General features: G+C 43.8%; 1 protein-coding gene across 1 annotated transcript; it reads left to right on the top strand.

The window, feature by feature from the left end:
- Positions 1–223: 223 nt before the first annotated feature.
- LOC139839236 (uncharacterized) lies at positions 224–954 on the top strand. The gene is made up of 2 exons (XM_071829286.1): positions 224–232; positions 376–954. Exons 1-2 carry the CDS (start codon positions 224–226, stop codon positions 952–954), a joined length of 588 nt encoding a protein of 195 aa, XP_071685387.1.
- Positions 955–18,866: the final 17,912 nt, after the last annotated feature.

Below are 18,866 nucleotides of genomic sequence, written 5' to 3'. Positions count from 1 at the left end.
AGTAGATCGTCTGACAAAATATGCTCATTTTTTGCCCCTCAAACATCCTTATACAGCAGCATCTGTCTCTAAGGCCTTTCTAGATACTGTGGTGAAGTTACATGGAGTACCTCTCACTACATTTCTGATCGGGACAAAATTTTCACAAGTCACTTCTGGAAAAGTTTGATCAAGGCTTTGGGGACTAAACTAAACTATAGTACTGCTTATCATCCGCAAACAGATGGCCAAAGTGAGCGGGTGAACCAGTGTCTTGAGCAATATTTACGCTGTGCAGTCCAGGATAATCCCAAACAGTGGAAGAAGTGGCTGAGTTTGGCAGAATTTTGGTATAATTCCAGTTTTCACTCTGCGTTGGGATGCTCACCTTTCAAGGCTCTGTATCAGCGTGAACCAAACTTTGGTGGAAAGCCAAATCTCATGGTTACTAACGATTCGGTGTCCACAGAAACTGCTCTCGATTACCAGGAACATACTGACCTCTTGCGTGCTCAGCTGGCACGGGCACAGTTGCGTATGAAGCATTATGCAGACCGGAATCGCTCAGAGAGACAGTTCCAAGTGGGCGATCGGGTTCTTCTCAAGTTGCAGCCTTATGCGCAACAGTCAGTGGTCAACAGGCCGTATCCAAAACTTTCTTACAAGTACTTCGGTCCGTATAAAGTCTTGGAGAAGACCGGTGCTGTTGCATACCGCCTGGAGCTACCACAATCAGCTCAGGTGCATCCCGTATTTCACGTTTCCAAGCTAAAGCCGTTTACTGCCAATCATACTCCGGTGTTCAGTGAGTTGCCATCGGTTCCAGTGCTGCAGGTTGCTAACCCTATGCCTGTGCAAATTCTTGATCGCCGGCTCGTGCGCAAGGGAAATGCTGCTACTCCTCAGGTACTCATTCATTGGGCTCATATGCCTGAAAATTGCACCACCTGGGAGGACTACTACGTGCTCAAGTGACGGTACCCGGCGGCTTCACTCTGGGAAGAAGAACTCGCTACAGAAGTTTCGTCTCAAGGAGGGGAAACTGTCACACCTTCTCCCACGATGGTGGACAGCGAGTCGCCTGGCTGAGCTGGCGAGCTCTTTGGGCCCAGCGTCAGATGGTGTTTCTCTGTGCGTTAGCGCATGTGTTGCTTTTGTTGTGTACCCGAGTCTATAAGGGAAGAGTTGGCTGTATTGAACGATGATGCTAAAACTGAAAAGCGAAACGAACTCTCATCCTCATGTCTCTCTCTCACCTAACTTGTCTGCTTTTCTCCTCCAATTCCCTTCAAATCTGCCCCAGTTTGGCTCCTGTGTTGATCCCCATCATAGGATCATCACAGGGTGGCGCGCGGGAGGGAAAAAGCATGTAGTGGTGTAGATGAGGCAACAAGGGGCTCAGGATAGCGCCATTTACGAGGCAGAGGAAGCTCACGTGAAGTTTTTTGATTGCAAATCATTACAGCAAATATGCATCTGAGCTGCTATGCCACATCGTTGCACAACACATGGCAAACTAAAATGCTGCCAATCACTACCAGAATGAACTCCATGTTCATAGACCTTCTTCCGCATTTACTTGTAACAAAATTATGATTCGGGGGCACTATGTAAGTGGGTCCACCAAATACAGGCGAAAGTTCCCTGGAGGCAATCACGGAGGCGATCGTGGTTGGGCTAGGGTTTTCTCCTTGAGGGTGGTGTCTTCGACGGCGGTTCCGATCTTGACTGCAAGATCTGATCCGTGCGACGGTGCGAAAACGCTCTCTGGTTTTGGCTGGTTCGGGGAGAAGAAGGTTTTTTGCCATGTCGTCGCGATCCCGCTCGGTTCCGATTGGTGGTGGTTCATCCAGGACGCCCTGGCGCTCGCCTGCAGAGAAGTGGGCGATGATTTGGCAGCTGGTTTGTCGGCGAAGACGGGCGATCTGCTATTGACCGAGAAATAGCCACTGGGCTGGTCATCGGCGACATGAGTTCGTCGGAGGCACCGCGCCGTAAGTGGGCGGCGGTGGGAAAGGTTTGTTCCTCAAGGAAGCTAGTGATCGGGGCCCTAGAAAGGGCGATGGATTGGGCGTGGGGTCTTCACCGGCCATCGCAGTTTAGGGACATTGGCAACAACATATTTGTGGTGAGATTCTCCTTTAGAAGGGGATTGGAAGCATGCGATGAATAATGGCCCTTGGAAGTTTGACTTCGTTGTTGTTTTGCTGAAGAATTACACCGAATCGGTGATACCATCTGATATGATCTTTGGCATGATCGATGTCTGGATACGGGTGCTAGACCTTCCCATGGACATGATGAACAAATTGTATGGTGAACTCATTGGGAATTGGGTCGGGGGGTTATATTTCCGTACAGGTTGATCAGGATGGTATTGCATGGGGTAAAGAACTGCGGATTAGGGTGGAAGTAAGAGTGGATTAGCCACTTCCTCGAGGTGTGAGCATGAAGGAAAATGAAGAAGACGAAGAAGGCACCTGGTTCGATCTGAAGTATGAGAGGATTCCCCACTTCTGTTTTGACTGTGGGTGCATTGTCCACCCGGAAGAGGGATGTGCTGCAGAGGAATCACAGTGGAAATAGTGGGGCGAGTGGCTCAGGGCTTCAGCATGCAAAAATTAAAAAATAGCCTGCACCTTCCCGTCTATCGGTCTCATCTAGAAGCTATGGAAGCTACTCAACGGGGTTAGATTCACGTGGGTGCGGTGGTGTCACCATCAGAGACATCCCTACAAGGCGGAACCTGATGAGAGATGAGACTTTCTCGAGTTCATCCCGCACTGGAGGGTATGAATCGAGCCATGAAAATGTGAAGGCTTTGAGTAATGACAAGCAAGGTGCTGTCATGTCCGAAGAGCAGCTACGGGGCAAATCATCTTTGGTGGAAGGAGGGAGGAGCTCGAAACAAGGTACCTTCACGAGACGCTCCAGGAGTAACCCGGAGGCACAGGTGTCTTACCCCATTCGTGTACCACAGGGTGTGGGGAGTAGGAAGCGAGGCTCTAAACAAGTTTGGGTGCCTATCCCCGTTCAGGTGGTAGACGGGACGACAAAGGATGGCAAGCGCCAGCGTAAGAATTCTGTTCTTGATAGAATGGAAGTGGAAACTGGTGTTAAGGAGGAACAGGTAGGCATGGAGTCGGTCTTTGATAGACTGGAGGAGCCTGCGGTGGGAAGTGGAGAGGGACAAAATAGCTCGGTGTTTCAAAGACTAGATATCCCAACGGCTGACCCTGCGATGTGGGGCCGCCGAGAGCAATGAATCTCCTCAGCCTCAATTGTCGCGGGTTGGGATTGGACGCGGCAGTAGGCGAAATAAGAGACCTTGTGAGGACTTACAATCCAGTGGTGGTGTTTCTGTCCGAGACTAAGAAAAAAATCTAAGGCAATGGACATGTTGAAGTGGAGTGTGGGTTTCAGGAATGGGGTGGTGGTTGACGATGTTGGGAGGAGTGGTGGCCTGGCACTTTGGTGGAAGGATGAGGTGGAGGTGTCTGTTCGTCCTTGGTGTCAATCCTACATTGATGCAACGATCTCTTATGCAGGCAAGACTTGGAGGTTTAGCGGTGTGTACGGGGATCCGAGAGTGGATCAGATACACAGAATGTGGGATAAGCTAAGATATCTCCGCGCCCAAGATGACCTACCTTGGTTATGTGCGGGAGATTTGAACGATGTGCTTGAAAGAACATTTCATGATCTCTAGGGTTTTGCGTGTTTGATAAAAACATCGGTGACAATCTAACTATGTGCTAAGTATGTGACAGATAAATAGAAAGTATCACGACTGACAATACCGATCCCCTCAAAAAGGCGAAAAGAGTGGGTCGTTTTCTTCCTGTGGCCGGCACTACCGGTGGTTGAAGGCCGGCACTGCCAGTGGACGCAGCCCGGCACTGCCGATGGACGCAGCCCGGCACTGCCGGCTGCCGGTGGTTGAAGGCCGGCACTGCCGGAGGACGCACCCCGACACTGCCGGTGGATGCACCCCGGCACTGCCGGCCACCCCTATGGACCAGCTGTGACCTATTTTCCAGGGTCGGCACTGTCGCTGAAGACGTCCCAACGGGGAGATTTGGTGGAGGGGTATATAAGGAACCTTTCTCCTACCTCAGAAAGTTTCTCAAACCCTCAAGACTTGTTCCATCATTGCTGAGCCACCAAGAACACCAAAATCGTCAGATATCCTCCCTCAACCATCCAAATCTCTTGAGCTTTGGAGAATCGAAGGAGAAGACCCCGATCTACATCTTCACCAAAGCTATTTGCATTTCCCCCTCATTTTGTTAAGGGCCCCCTTGCTAGTGTTCCACATTTGGAAACCCTAGTTGTTCGTGGTTGATTTGTTCTTTTTGTTGTGTTGTTACAAATATTGGAAGCCTCCAATTCGGTTGTGGATGTGTGCCCCAAGAACCTTGTAAAGGCCTGATTTCCGCCTCGAGGAAATCCCTTAGTGGAAGTGGGCTAGGACTTTGTGGCGAGACCTGAGTGAAGCCTTCATGATGTTGGTCTAGCTTTCGTAGCGACCACACTCCTCCAAACGTAGACGTACTTCCTGTCAAAGGGAAGGAACTACGGGAATCATCTCTGTGTCTCCGCGTGCTCCACTCTCGGTTACCTCTATTCTTATTAGCTTCCCTATATATTGTCTTGATATATATTGCCTAGTAGTTGACCTTGTCATATAAGTAAATTCACATAGTTGCATATCTAGAGAATTTACCTTTGTGTCAAGCATAAATTGAAAAAGAACTAAAAATTGGTTAGCACCTATTCACCGCCCCTCTAAGTGCGGCATACGATCCTTTCAGTGCTCTCTCAGGATGAACAGCTGTGCGGAAATCCAAGAAGCGAGACACATATTGATGCTTTCTGTGACTGCTTAATGGACTGTGGGCTCTCGGATCTAGGGTACTCGGGGTACAAGTACACTTGGAGTAAAAGAAGGGAAGGGGAGGACAATATTCAGGTCAGATTGGACAGGGGGCAGCGACGACATCATTCCTCTCTCTATATTCGTTTTCCCACGTCGAGCATGTTGCGACAGAGGAGTCTGATTACTCGGCCCTAGTCATCAGGGTGGTTGATTCTCCGCCGAGAGGACCACGACAAACTAGTAGAGGATTTTTTATGAAGAAATGTGGACCAAGCATGAGGACTATGAAAGGATGATCAAAGGAGCGCGTGGTATGATAGACAACAGCGAGGTCCATGCATACATGGGTTTTGGAGACAACTCCAAGACATGTCAAAAGAGATGCAGAGATGGAGCTTCCATACCTTTGGCTCTGTAAGGGCGGAAATAAAATCCCTCCGGGCTAAGTTGGATGATGCTAGGATGGAAGATTTGGTCTCGGATTCCTCATAGGAGGTCCGAGAGATTGAGGAAAAATTGCATAATATTTTTGAGAGAGATGAGATTATGTATCGGAAACGATTCTAGACAGGAGTGGCTTAAGGCGGGCGATCAGAATACAAGGAAATTTCAGAATCGTGCTTCGCATAGAAGGAGGAAGAACACTGTGAAAGGACTATGCCGTGAGGATGGGTCACTATGTAACACGAATGAAGGGATGAGGGATATGGCCCTGAATTTTTATCAGAACTTGTATTCCTCTAAAGGGTCAGATCAGGCAGATCGGGTCCTTCCTCTTATTGATTCTGTCATCTCGGAGGAGATGAACTCAAAACTTACTAGAGTTTTCTCGGATAAGTAAATTGAAGAAGCTCTGTTTCAAATGGGGCTGACGAAAGCCCCTGGGCCGGATGGACTGCCAACCTTGTTTTATCAATGACACTGGTATTTGCTAAAGTCCTCGGTGTGCGGTGTGATACGTCTCCGACGTATCGATAATTTCTTGTGTTCCATGCCACATTATTGATGATATCTACATGTTTTATGCACACTTTATGTCATATTCGTGCATTTTCTGGAACTAACCTATTAACAAGATGCCGAAGTGCCGATTCTTTGTTTTCTGCTGTTTTTGGTTTCAGAAATCCTAGTAACGAAATATTCTCGGAATTGGACGAAATCAACGCCCAGGGTCCTATTTTGCCACGAAGCTTCCAGAAGACCGAAGAGGAGACGAAGTGGGGCCACGAGGCAGCCAAACCCTAGGGCGGCGCGGCCCCTGCCCTGGCCGCGCGGCCCTATGGTGTGGGCCCCTCGTGCCGCCTCTTGACCTGCCCTTCCGCCTACTTAAAGCCTCCGTCGCGAAACCCCCAGTACCGAGAGCCACGATACGGAAAACCTTACTGAGACGCCGCCGCCGCCAATCCCATCTCGGGGGATTCAGGAGATCGCCTCCGGCACCCTGCCGGAGAGGGGAATCATCTCCCGGAGGACTCTACGCCGCCATGGTCGCCTCCGGAGTGATGTGTGAGTAGTCTACCCCTGGACTATGGGTCCATAGCAGTAGCTAGATGGTTGTCTTCTCCCCATTGTGCTTAATTGTTGGATCTTGTGAGCTGCCTAACATGATCAAGATCATTTATCTGTAATTCTATGTGTTGCGTTTGTTGGGATCCGATGAATAGAGAATACTTGTTATGTTGATTATCAAAGTTATGTCTATGTGTTGTTTATGATCTTGCATGCTCTCCGTTACTAGTAGATGCTCTGGCCAAGTAGATGCTTGTAACTCCAAGAGGGAGTATTTATGCTCGATAGTGGGTTCATGTCTCCGTGAATGCAGGGAAGTGACAGAAATCTCTAAGATTATGGATGTCTTGTTGCCACTAGGGATAAAACATTGGTGCTATGTTCAAGGACGTAGTTACTGATTACATTACCCGCAATACTTAATGCAATTGTCTGTTGTTAGCAACTTAATACCGGAGGGGGTTCAGATGATAACTTTGAAGGTGGACTTTTTAGGCATAGATGCATGCTGGATAGCGGTCTATGTACTTTGTCGTAATGCCCAATTAAATCTCACAATACTCATCATAATATGTATGTGCATGGTCATGCCCTCTTTATTTGTCAATTGCCCAACTGTAATTTGTTCACCCAACATGCTGTTTATCTTATGGGAGAGACACCTCTAGTGAACTGTGGACCCCGGTCCAATTCTCTATACTGAAATACAATCTACTGCAATACTGTTCTCCTATTTTCTGCAAACAATCATCATCCACACTATACATCTAATCCTTTGTTACAGCAAGCCGGTGAGATTGACAACCTCGCTGTTTCGTTGGGGCAAAGTACTTTGGTTGTGTTGTGCAGGTTCCACGTTGGCGCCGGAATCTCTGGTGTTGCGCCGCACTACATCCCGCCGCCATCAACCTTCAACGTGCTTCTTGGCTCCTACTGGTTCGATAAACCTTGGTTTCATACTGAGGGAAAACTTGCCGCTGTACGCATCACACCTTCCTCTTGGGGTTCCCAACGGACGCGTGTTGTACGCGTATCAAGCTCTTTTTCTGGCGCCGTTGCCGGGGAGATCAAGACACGCTGCAAGGGGAGTCTCCACTTCCTAATCTCTTTACTTTGTTTTTGTCTTGCTTAGTTTTATTTACTACTTTGTTTACTGCACTAAATCAAAACACAAAAAAATTAGTTACTTGTCTTACTTTACTTAATATCATGCATGTTTTTATTTCACTAGTTAAGCATAATGGAAAACAACAAAAATATGAGAGATCTTTATGAACTTTATCTTGAATTAGGACATGATGTGTTTGAAGAGAGAATTAAAAAACCCATGGAACTTTATATGCATGCTAATGGGAATGCTATTACTATGAATGCTTTGAACACCATTGTTGCTAATGCTATGGAAAATTCTAAGCTTGGGGAAGCTGGCTTTGATGAGCATGATCTTTTTAGTCCCCCAAGCGTTGAGGAGAAAATTTTCTTTTATGATTACAATATGCCTCCTATATATGATGATAGCCACTTTGTTGAATTTGCTCCCACTACAACTAATAAAATTGATTATGCTTATGTGGAGAGTAATAATTTTATGCATGAGACTCATGATAAGAATGCTTTATGTGATAGTTATATTGTTGAGCTTGCTCATGATGCTACTAAAAGTTATTATGAGAGAGGAAAATATGGTTGTAGAAATTTTCATGTTACTAAAACACCTCTCTATGTGCTGAAATTTTTGAAGCTACACTTGTTTTATCTTTCTACGCTTGTTGCATTATGCTTCTTGAACTTGTTTATTTACAAGATTCCTCTTCATAGGAAGCATGTTAGACTTAAATGTGTTTTTAATTTGCCTCTTGAAGCTCTCTTTTGCTTCAAATACTATTTCTTGCGAGTGCATCATCAAAAATGCTGAGCCCATCTTAATGGCTATAAAGAAAGAACTTCTTGGGAGATAACCCATGTGTTATTTTACTACAGTACTTTGTTTTTATTTTGTGTCTTGGAAGTTGTTTACTACTGTAGCAACCTCTCCTTATCTTAGTTTAGTGTTTTGTTGTGCCAAGTAAAGTCGTTGATAGAAAAGTTAATACTAGATTTGGATTACTGCGCAGAAACAGATTTCTTTGCTGTCACGAATCTGGGCTGTTTTCTCTGTAGGTAACTCAGAAAATTATGCCAATTTACGTGAGTGATCCTCAGATATGTACGCAACTTTCATTCAATTTGAGTATTTTCATTTGAGCAAGTCTGGTGCCTCGATAAAATTCGTCAATACGAACTGTTCTGTTTTGACAGATTCTGCCTTTTATTTCGCATTGCCTCTTTTGCTATGTTGGATGAATTTCTTTGATCCATTAATGTCCAGTAGCTTTATGCAATGTCCAGAAGTGTTAAGAATGATTATGTCACCTCTGAACATGTTAATTTTTATTGTCCACTAACCCTCTAATGAGTTGTTCTAAGTTTGGTGTGGAGGAAGTTTTCAAGGATCAAGAGAGGAGTATGATACAATTTGATCAAGGATAGTGAAAGCTCTAAGCTTGGGGATGCCCCGGTGGTTCACCCCTGCATATATCAAGAAGACTCAAGCGTCTAAGCTTGGGGATGCCCAAGGCATCCCCTTCTTCATCGACAACATTATCAGGTTCCTCCCCTAAAACTATATTTTTATTCCATCACATCTTATGTGCTTTGCTTGGAGCGTCGGTTTGTTTTTGTTTTTGTTTTGTTTGAATAAAATGGATCCTAGCATTCATTGTATGGGAGAGAGACACGCTCCGCTGTAGCATATGGACAAGTATGTCCTTAGTTTCTACTCATAGTATTCATGGCGAAGTTTCTCCTTCGTTAAATTGTTATATGGTTGGAATTGAAAAATGATACATGTAGTAAATTGCTAAAATGTCTTGGATAATGTGATATTTGGCAATTGTTGTGCTCATGTTTAAGCTCTTGCATCATATGCTTTGCACCCATTAATGAAGAAATACATAGAGCATGCTAAAATTTGGTTTGCATATTTGGTCTCTCTAAGGTCTAGATAATTTCTAGTATTGAGTTTGAACAATAAGGAAGACGGTGTAGAGTCTTATAATGTTTACAATATGTCTTTTATGTGAGTTTTGCTGCACCGGTTCATCCTTGTGTTTGTTTCAAATAGCCTTGCTAGCCTAAACCTTGTATCGAGAGGGATTACTTCTCATGCATCCAAAATCCTTGAGCCAACCACTATGCCATTTGTGTCCACCATACCTACCTACTACATGGTATTTCTCCGCCATTCCAAAGTAAATTGCTTGAGTGCTACCTTTAAAATTCCATCATTCACCTTTGCAATATATAGCTCATGGGACAAATAGCTTAAAAACTATTGTGGTATTGAATATGTACTTATGCACTTTATCTCTTATTAAGTTGCTTGTTGTGCGATAACCATGTTTCTGGGGACGCCATCAACTATTCTTTGTTGAATTTCATGTGAGTTGCTATGCATGTTCGTCTTGTCTGAAGTAAGAGAGATCTACCACCTTATGGTTAAGCATGCATATTGTTAGAGAAGAACATTGGGCCGCTAACTAAAGCCATGATCCATGGTGGAAGTTTCAGTTTTGGACATATATCCTCAATCTCATATGAGAAAATTAATTGTTGCCACATGCTTATGCATAAAAGAGGAGTCCATTATCTGTTGTCTATGTTGTCCCGGTATGGATGTCTAAGTTGAGAATAATCAATAGCGAGAAATCCAATGCGAGCTTTCTCCTTAGACCTTTGTACAGGCGGCATGGAGGTACCCCTTTGTGACACTTGGTCAAAACATGTGCATTGCGATGATCCGGTAGTCCAAGCTAATTAGGACAAGGTGCGAGCACTATTAGTATACTATGCATGAGGCTTGCAACTTGTAAGATATAATTTACATGATACATATGCTTTATTACTACCGTTGACAAAATTGTTTCATGTTTTCAAAATCAAAGCTCTAGCACAAATATAGCAATCGATGCTTTTCCTCTATGGAGGACCATTCTTTTACTTTCATTGTTGAGTCAGTTCACCTATTTCTCTCCACCTCAAGAAGCAAACACTTGTGTGAACTGTGCATTGATTCCTACATACTTGCATATTGCACTTATTATATTACTCTATGATGACAATATCCATGAGATATACATGTTACAAGTTGAAAGCAACCGCTGAAACTTAATCTTCCTTTGTGTTGCTTCAATGCTTTTACTATGAATTATTGCTTTATGAGTTAACTCTTATGCAAGACTTATTGATGCTTGTCTTGAAGTACTATTCATGAAAAGTCTTTGCTATATGATTCACTTGTTTACTCATGTCTTATACATTGTTTTGATCGCTGCATTCACTACATATGCTTTACAAATAGTATGATCAAGGTTATGATGGCATGTCACTCCAGAAATTATCTTTGTTATCGTTTTACCTGCTCGGGACGAGCAGAACTAAGCTTGGGGATGCTGATACGTCTCCGACGTATCGATAATTTCTTGTGTTCCATGCCACATTATTGATGATATCTACATGTTTTATGCACACTTTATGTCATATTCGTGCATTTTCTGGAACTAACCTATTAACAAGATGCAGAAGTGCCAGTTGCTGTTTTCTGCTGTTTTTGGTTTCAGAAATCCTAGTAACGAAATATTCTCGGAATTGGACGAAATCAACGCCCAGGGTCCTATTTTGCCACGAAGCTTCCAGAAGACCGAAGAGGAGACGAAGTGGGGCCACGAGGCAGCCAAACCCTAGGGCGGCGAGGCCCCTGCCCTGGCCGCACGGCCCTATGGTGTGGGCCCCTCGTGCCGCCTCTTGACCTGCCCTTCCGCCTACTTAAAGCCTCCATCGCGAAACCCCCAGTACCGAGAGCCACGATACGGAAAACCTTACTGAGACGCCGCCGCCACCAATCCCATCTCGGGGGATTCAGGAGATCGCCTCCGACACCCTGCCGGAGAGGGGAATCATCTCCCGGAGGACTCTACGCCGCCATGGTCGCCTCCGGAGTGATGTGTGAGTAGTCTACCCCTGGACTATGGGTCCATAGCAGTAGCTAGATGGTTGTCTTCTCCCCATTGTGCTTAATTGTTGGATCTTGTGAGCTGCCTAACATGATCAAGATCATCTATCTGTAATTCTATGTGTTGCGTTTGTTGGGATCCGATGAATAGAGAATACTTGTTATGTTGATTATCAAAGTTATGTCTATGTGTTGTTTATGATCTTGCATGCTCTCCGTTACTAGTAGATGCTCTGGACAAGTAGATGCTTGTAACTCCAAGAGGGAGTATTTATGCTCGATAGTGGGTTCATGTCTCCGTGAATCTGGGGAAGTGACAGAAATCTCTAAGATTATGGATGTGCTGTTGCCACTAGGGATAAAACATTGGTGCTATGTTCAAGGACGTAGTTACTGATTACATTACGCGCAATACTTAATGCAATTGTCTGTTGTTAGCAACTTAATACTGGAGGGCGTTCGGATGATAACCTGAAGGTGGACTTTTTAGGCATAGATGCATGCTGGATAGCGGTCTATGTACTTTGTCGTAATGCCCAATTAAATCTCACAATACTCATCATAATATGTATGTGCATGGTCATGCCCTCTTTATTTGTCAATTGCCCAACTGTAATTTGTTCACCCAACATGCTGTTTATCTTATGGGAGAGACACCTCTAGTGAACTGTGGACCCCGGTCCAATTCTCTATACTGAAATACAATCTACTGCAATCTTTGTTCTCTTGTTTTTCTGCAAACAATCATCATCCACACTATACATCTAATCCTTTGTTACAGCAAGCCGGTGAGATTGACAACCTCGCTGTTTCGTTGGGGCAAAGTACTTTGGTTGTGTTGTGCAGGTTCCACGTTGGCGCCGGAATCTCTGGTGTTGCGCCGCACTACATCCCGCCGCCATCAACCTTCAACGTGCTTCTTGGCTCCTACTGGTTCGATAAACCTTGGTTTCATACTGAGGGAAAACTTGCCGCTGTACGCATCACACCTTCCTCTTGGGGTTCCCAACGGACGCGTGCTGTACGCGTATCACGGTGCGGTAAGAGATTTCCTGGAGGGAAAACGATCCTTTCAATTGGTATCAGAGCCTTGGCTCTTATTTCGGGCTTAACCTCCTAAGAGTATGCCAGACGATGATGTTACGGAATGGGCCACAAAGTTGGTCTCTATGGATGATCTCAAGTTGATGGAAACATCTTTGAGGTCCTCCATGGAAGCTCAAATGGAAAGCATAAAGAAAATGATTTGTGGGCTTATGAAGCCGATTCCCCCCATCATCCCCGTCATAGAGGAAAAGGACAAGGTTGGGTTAGAAGAGGGAGATGCTTCGGGCTTACCCACTTATAGCGAACCCTTGGATGGTGATCAATTAGACAAAAATAAAACCCCCAATGCTTCTCCTAGGGCAACAAGTGTGGGTGCGAGCTACAATACCGTTTCTCCACCTTTCCGCTCTCCCGATATTCCGGTTCCCCATCCTCATACAAACACTAGGGGTGATCCACCCACGTTTAATGATCAAGATTTTAGTAAATGGCAATTTGAGTTTCGCTCTTATGTTTGCAGTGCCTCCAATGAACTTTGGAGAATCATCTTGGAAGGTTACAACCCTTACAACCCCGATAGGTTGACTAGAAGAGAAGAGGTTGATAAACAACTCAACTCCATTGCCATGCACATGATTCAAACAAGTGTGGGGACAAAGGACTTGGCCCTTGTTCGGAAATTCACAACCGCCAAGGAAGCTCGGGAAGGTTTGGCCATAAGCTACATGGGAAGTGAAAGCATGAAGAGAAACAATATAGTGCTCTTCGGAACCAAGCCGAAGGATTCATGAGGTTGCCGGATGAAGATCATCAAGAGATGTATAGAAGTCTTATCACCAATGTCGATGCTTTTCGGAATGTGGGTTCCCAACATATTGATGACTTTTGATTCAAGCACAAGTATATTGATTGCATGATGCCTTTTGAACCCATTGTTGTCAAGAGTCCCCTTGGGAGAGAAAGCTATCCTTTCCTCACCTCCCAACAAGTGGTGCACGAGTTGCAAGCTCTCAAGGTGGCCGAACAAAACTCTCAAGATTCTCGCAATCGTGCTATTGGAATGACAAGAGGTACAAACCTTGCCTTGATGATCAATAGCGTGTGATACGCGTACAGCACGCGACCGTTGGGAACCCCAAGAGGAAGGTGTGATGCGTACAGCGGCAAGTTTTCCCTCAGTAAGAAACCAAGGTTTATCGAACCAGTACGAGCCAAGAAGCACGTTGAAGGTTGATGGCGGCGAAGTGTAGTGCGGCGCAACACCAGGGATTCCGGCGCCAACGTGGAACCTGCACAACACAACCAAAGTACTTTGTCCCAACGTAACAGTGAGGTTGTCAATCTCACCGGCTTGCTGTAACAAAGGATTAGATGTATAGTGTGGATGATGATTGTTTGCAGAAAACAGTAGAACAAGTATTGCAGTAGATTGTATTCGATTAAAAGAATGGACCGGGGTCCACAGTTCACTAGTGGTGTCTCTCCCGCATGTTGGGTGAACAAATTACAGTTGGGCAATTGACAAATAAAGAGGGCATGACCATGCACATACATGTTATGATGAGTATTGTGAGATTTAATTGGGCATTACGACAAAGTACATAGACCGCTATCCAGCATGTATCTATGCCTAAAAAGTCCACCTTCAGGTTATCATCCGAACCCCTTCCAGTATTAAGTTGCAAACAATAGACAATTGCATTAAGTATGGTGCGTAATGTAATCAACAACTACATCCTTAGACATAGCATCGATGTTTTATCCCTAGTGGCAACAACACATCCACAACCTTAGAACTTTCTGTCACTGTCCCAGATTTAATGGAGGCATGAACCCACTATCGAGCATAAATACTCCCTCTTGGAGTTACTAGCAAAAACTTGGCCAGAGCCTCTACTAATAATGGAGAGCATGCACGATCATAAACAACACATAGATAATAGATTGATAATCAACATAGCATAGTATTCTCTATCCATCGGATCCCAACAAACACAACATATAGCATTACAGATAGATGATCTTGATCATGTTAGGCAGCTCACAAGATCCGACAATGAAGCACAATTAGGAGAAGACGACCATCTAGCTATTGCTATGGACCCATAGTCCAGGGGTGAACTACTCACTCATCACTCCGGAGGCGACCATGGCGGTGAAGAGTCCTCCGGGAGATGATTCCCCTCTCCGGCAGGGTGCCGGAGGCGATCTCCTGAATCCCCCGAGATGGGATTGGCGGCGGCGGCGTCTCTGGAAGGTTTTCCGTATCGTGGCTCTCGGTACTGGGGGTTTCGCGACGAAGACCTTAAGTAGGCGGAAGGGCAGGTCAGGAGGCGTCACGGGGGCCCCACACAGCAGGCCGTGCGGGCCCCCTGTAGGCCGCGCCGCCCTACTGTAGCGGCGCCCCGTGGCCCCACTTCGTCTCTCCCTCGGACTTCTGGAAGCTTCGTGGCAAAATAGGCCCCTGGGCATTGATTTCGTCCAATTCCGAGAATATTTCCTTACTAGGATTTCTGAAACCAAAAACAACAGAAAATAGCAACTGGCTCTTCGGCATCTCGTTAATAGGTTAGTGCCGGAAAATGCATAAATATGACATAAAGTATGCATAAAACATGTAGATATCATCAATAATGTGGCATTGAACATAAGAAATTATCGATACGTCGGAGACGTATCAGCATCCCCAAGCTTAGTTCCTGCTCGTCCCGAGTAGGTAAACGATAACAAAGATAATTTCTGGAGTGACATGCCATCATAACCTTGATCATACTATTGTAAAGCACATGTAATGAATGCAGCGATCCAAGACAATGGTAAATGACATGAGTAAACAAATGAATCATATATCAAAGACCTTTCATGAATAGTACTTTCAAGACAAGCATCAATAAGTCTTGCATAAGAGTTAACTCATAAAGCAATAATTCAAAGTATAAGTATCGAAGCAACACAAAGGAAGATTAAGTTTCAGCGGTTGCTTTCAACTTGTAACATGTATATCTCATGGATATTGTCAACATAAAGTAATATAACAAATGCAATATGCAAGTATGTAGGAATCAATGCACAGTTCACACAAGTGTTTGTTTCTTGAGATGGGAGAGAAATAGGTCAACTGACTCAACATAAAAGTAGAATAAAGGCCCTTCACAGAGGGAAGCATTGATTGCTATATTTGTGCTAGAGCTTTGATTTTGAAAACAAGAAACAATTTTGTCAACGGTAGTAATAAAGCATATGTATCATGTAAATTATATCCTACAAGTTGCAAGCCTCATGCATAGTATACTAATAGTGCCTGCACCTTAGCCTAATTAGCTCGGATTACCTGGATTATCACCGCAATACATATGTTTTAACCAAGTGTCACAAAGGGGTACCTCTATGCCGCCTGTACAAAGGTCTAAGGAGAAAGCTCGCATTGGATTTCTCGCTTTTGATTATTCTCAACTTAGACATCCATACCGGGACAACATAGACAACAGATAATGGACTCCTCTTTAATGCATAAGCATTCAACAATTATTAATTTTCTCATATGAGATTGAGGATATTTGTCCAAAACTGAAACTTCCACCATGGATCATGGCTTTAGTTAGCGGCCCAATGTTCTTCTCTAACAGTATGCATGCACAAACCATTCACAAGACGGACATGCATAGCAACTCACATGATATTCAACAAAGAGTAGTTGATGGCGTCCCCAGGAACATGGTTATCGCACAGCAAGCAACTTAATAAGAGATAAAGTGCATAAGTACATATTCAATACCACAATAGTTTTTAGGCTATTTGTCCCATGAGCTATATATTGTAAAGATGAAGAATGGAAATTTTAAAGGTATCACTCAAGCAATTTACTTTGTAATGGCGGAGAAATACCATGTAGTAGGTAGGTATGGTGGACACAAGTGGCATAGTGGTTGGCTTAAGGATTTTGGATGCATGAGAAGTATTCCCTCTCGATACAAGGCTTAGGCTAGCAAGGCTATTTGAAACAAACACAAGTATGAAGCGGTGCAGCAAAACTCACATAAAAGACATATTGTAAACATTATAAGACTCTACATCGTCTTCCTTGTTGTTCAAACTCTTAGTAGAAATTATCTAGACCTTAGAGAGACCAATTATGCAAACCAAATTTTAGCAAGCTCTATGAATTTCTTCATTAATAGGTGCAAAGTATATGATGCAAGAGCTTAAACATGAGCACAAAAATTTCCAAGTATCACATTATTCAAGACATTCTAGCAATTACTACATGTAGCATTTCCCGTTTCCAACCATATAACAATTTAACGAAGAAGATTCAACCTTCGCCATGAACATTATGATTAAAGCCTAAGGACATATTTGTCCATATGCAACAGCGAAGCGTGTCTCTCTCCCACACAATGAATGCTAGAATCCAACTTTATTCAAACAAAACAAAAATAAAAACAAACCGACGCTCCAAGCAAAGTACATAAGATGTGATGGAATAAAAATATAGTTTCACTAGAGGAACCTGATAATGTTGTCGATGAAGAAGGGGATGCCTTGGGCATCCCCAAGCTTAGACGCTTGAGTCTTCTTGAAATATGCAGGGGTGAACCACCGGGGCATCCCCAAGCTTAGAGCTTTCACTCTCCTTGATCATATTGTATCATCTCCCTCTCTTGATCCTTGAAAACTTCCTCCACACCAAACTCAAAACAACTCATTAGAGGGTTAATTGATAATAAAAATTCACATGTTCAGAGGTGACATAATCATTCTTAACACTTCTGGACATTGCACAAAGCTACTGAAAGTTAATGGAATCGAAAAATCCATCAAGCATAGCAAAACAGGCAATGCGAAATAAAAGGCAGAATCTGTCAAAACAGAACAGTCCATAAAGATGAATTTCTAAGAGGCACCAGACTTGCTCAAATGAAAATGCTCAAATTGAATGAAAGTTGCGTACATATCTGAGGATCACTCACGTAAATTGGCATAATTTGCTGAGTTACCTACAGAGAATTAGGCCCAGATTCGTGACAGCAAGAAATCTGTTTCTGCGCAGTAATCCAAATCTAGTATGAACCTTACTATCAAAGACTTTACTTGGCACAACAATGCAACAAAACTAAGATAAGGAGAGGTTGCTACAGTAGTAACAACTTCCAAGACTCAAATATAAAACAAAAGTGCAGTAGTAAAATCATGGGTTGTCTCCCACAAGCGCTTTTCTTTAATGCCTTTCAGCTAGGCGCAGAAAGTGTGTATCAAGTATTATCAAGAGATGATGCGTCTACAGCGGGGTTTGGAGTTTTCTCAACTATGTATTGTATTTTGTATATGTAAGTTTCATAGGCTCCCTTTTCATTAGTCTTAGGCTTGCTATTCTCATCAAACAAATTTTCAGGGACAAGCCAAGCATAATTATCATCTAGAGCTTCATGCATTCCTAGGAGCTTGCAAGGTATTGGTGCTTTAATATCCCCACCATCATTAACATTATTAGTGTACTTAATTCTATCCATGTCCATCTTTTCAAGTGTTCTTTAAAATCGGTGAACATACCAAGCCTCTTATGCTTAATAAAAACTTTTCTAGCTTCTTTGGCTATATCCTCAAATTCTCGCACAAGGACTTTTAAAACAAAATCTCTATTTTCTCCCCTCTCCATATCAGAAAGTGTAAGAAACATGTGTTGTATCATGGGGTTGAGACTAATAAATCTAGTTTCCATCATGCGTACCAAACAGACAGAGGCATCTTCATAGGTAGGGACAGTTTTTGCCAGGGGTATATCTTCAAGATCTTCATGCATACTAACATGGGTGAAAAATTCTTCTATATTATCTCTTCCAATTATGGACCCTTGTCCTACCGGTATATCTTTTAAAGTAAAACTAGGAGGAAACATGATAAAATAAGCAAGGTAACTGCAAGTAACTAATTTTTTTGTGTTTTTAGTATGGAGAACAAGATAGCAAATAAAGTAAAACTAGCAACTATTTTTTTTGTATTTTGATTTAGTGCAGCAAACAAAGTAGTAAATAAAATAAAGCAAGACAAAAACAAAGTAAAGAGATTGGAGGTGGAGACTCCCCTTGCAGCGTGTTTTGATCTCCCCGGCAACGGCGCCAGAAAACAGTCTTGATACGCGTACAACACGCGACCGTTGGGAACCCCAAGAGGAAGGTGTGATGCGTACAACGGCAAGTTTCCCTCAGTAAGAAACCAAGGTTTATCGAACTAGTAGGAGCCAAGAAGCACGTTGAAGGTTGATGGCGGCGAAGTGTAGTGCGGCGCAACACCAGGGATTCCGGCGCCAACGTGGAACCTGCACAACACAACCAAAGTACTTTGTCCCAACGTAACAGTGAGGTTGTCAATCTCACCGGCTTGCTGTAACAAAGGATTAGATGT

The sequence above is a fragment of the Lolium perenne genome, chromosome 4 (genome assembly GCF_019359855.2).
Source record: "Lolium perenne isolate Kyuss_39 chromosome 4, Kyuss_2.0, whole genome shotgun sequence".
NCBI lineage: Eukaryota > Viridiplantae > Streptophyta > Magnoliopsida > Poales > Poaceae > Lolium > Lolium perenne.
The sequence above is the reverse complement of the archived record's forward strand: the minus strand, read 5'-3'. Positions and strand labels throughout refer to the sequence as shown.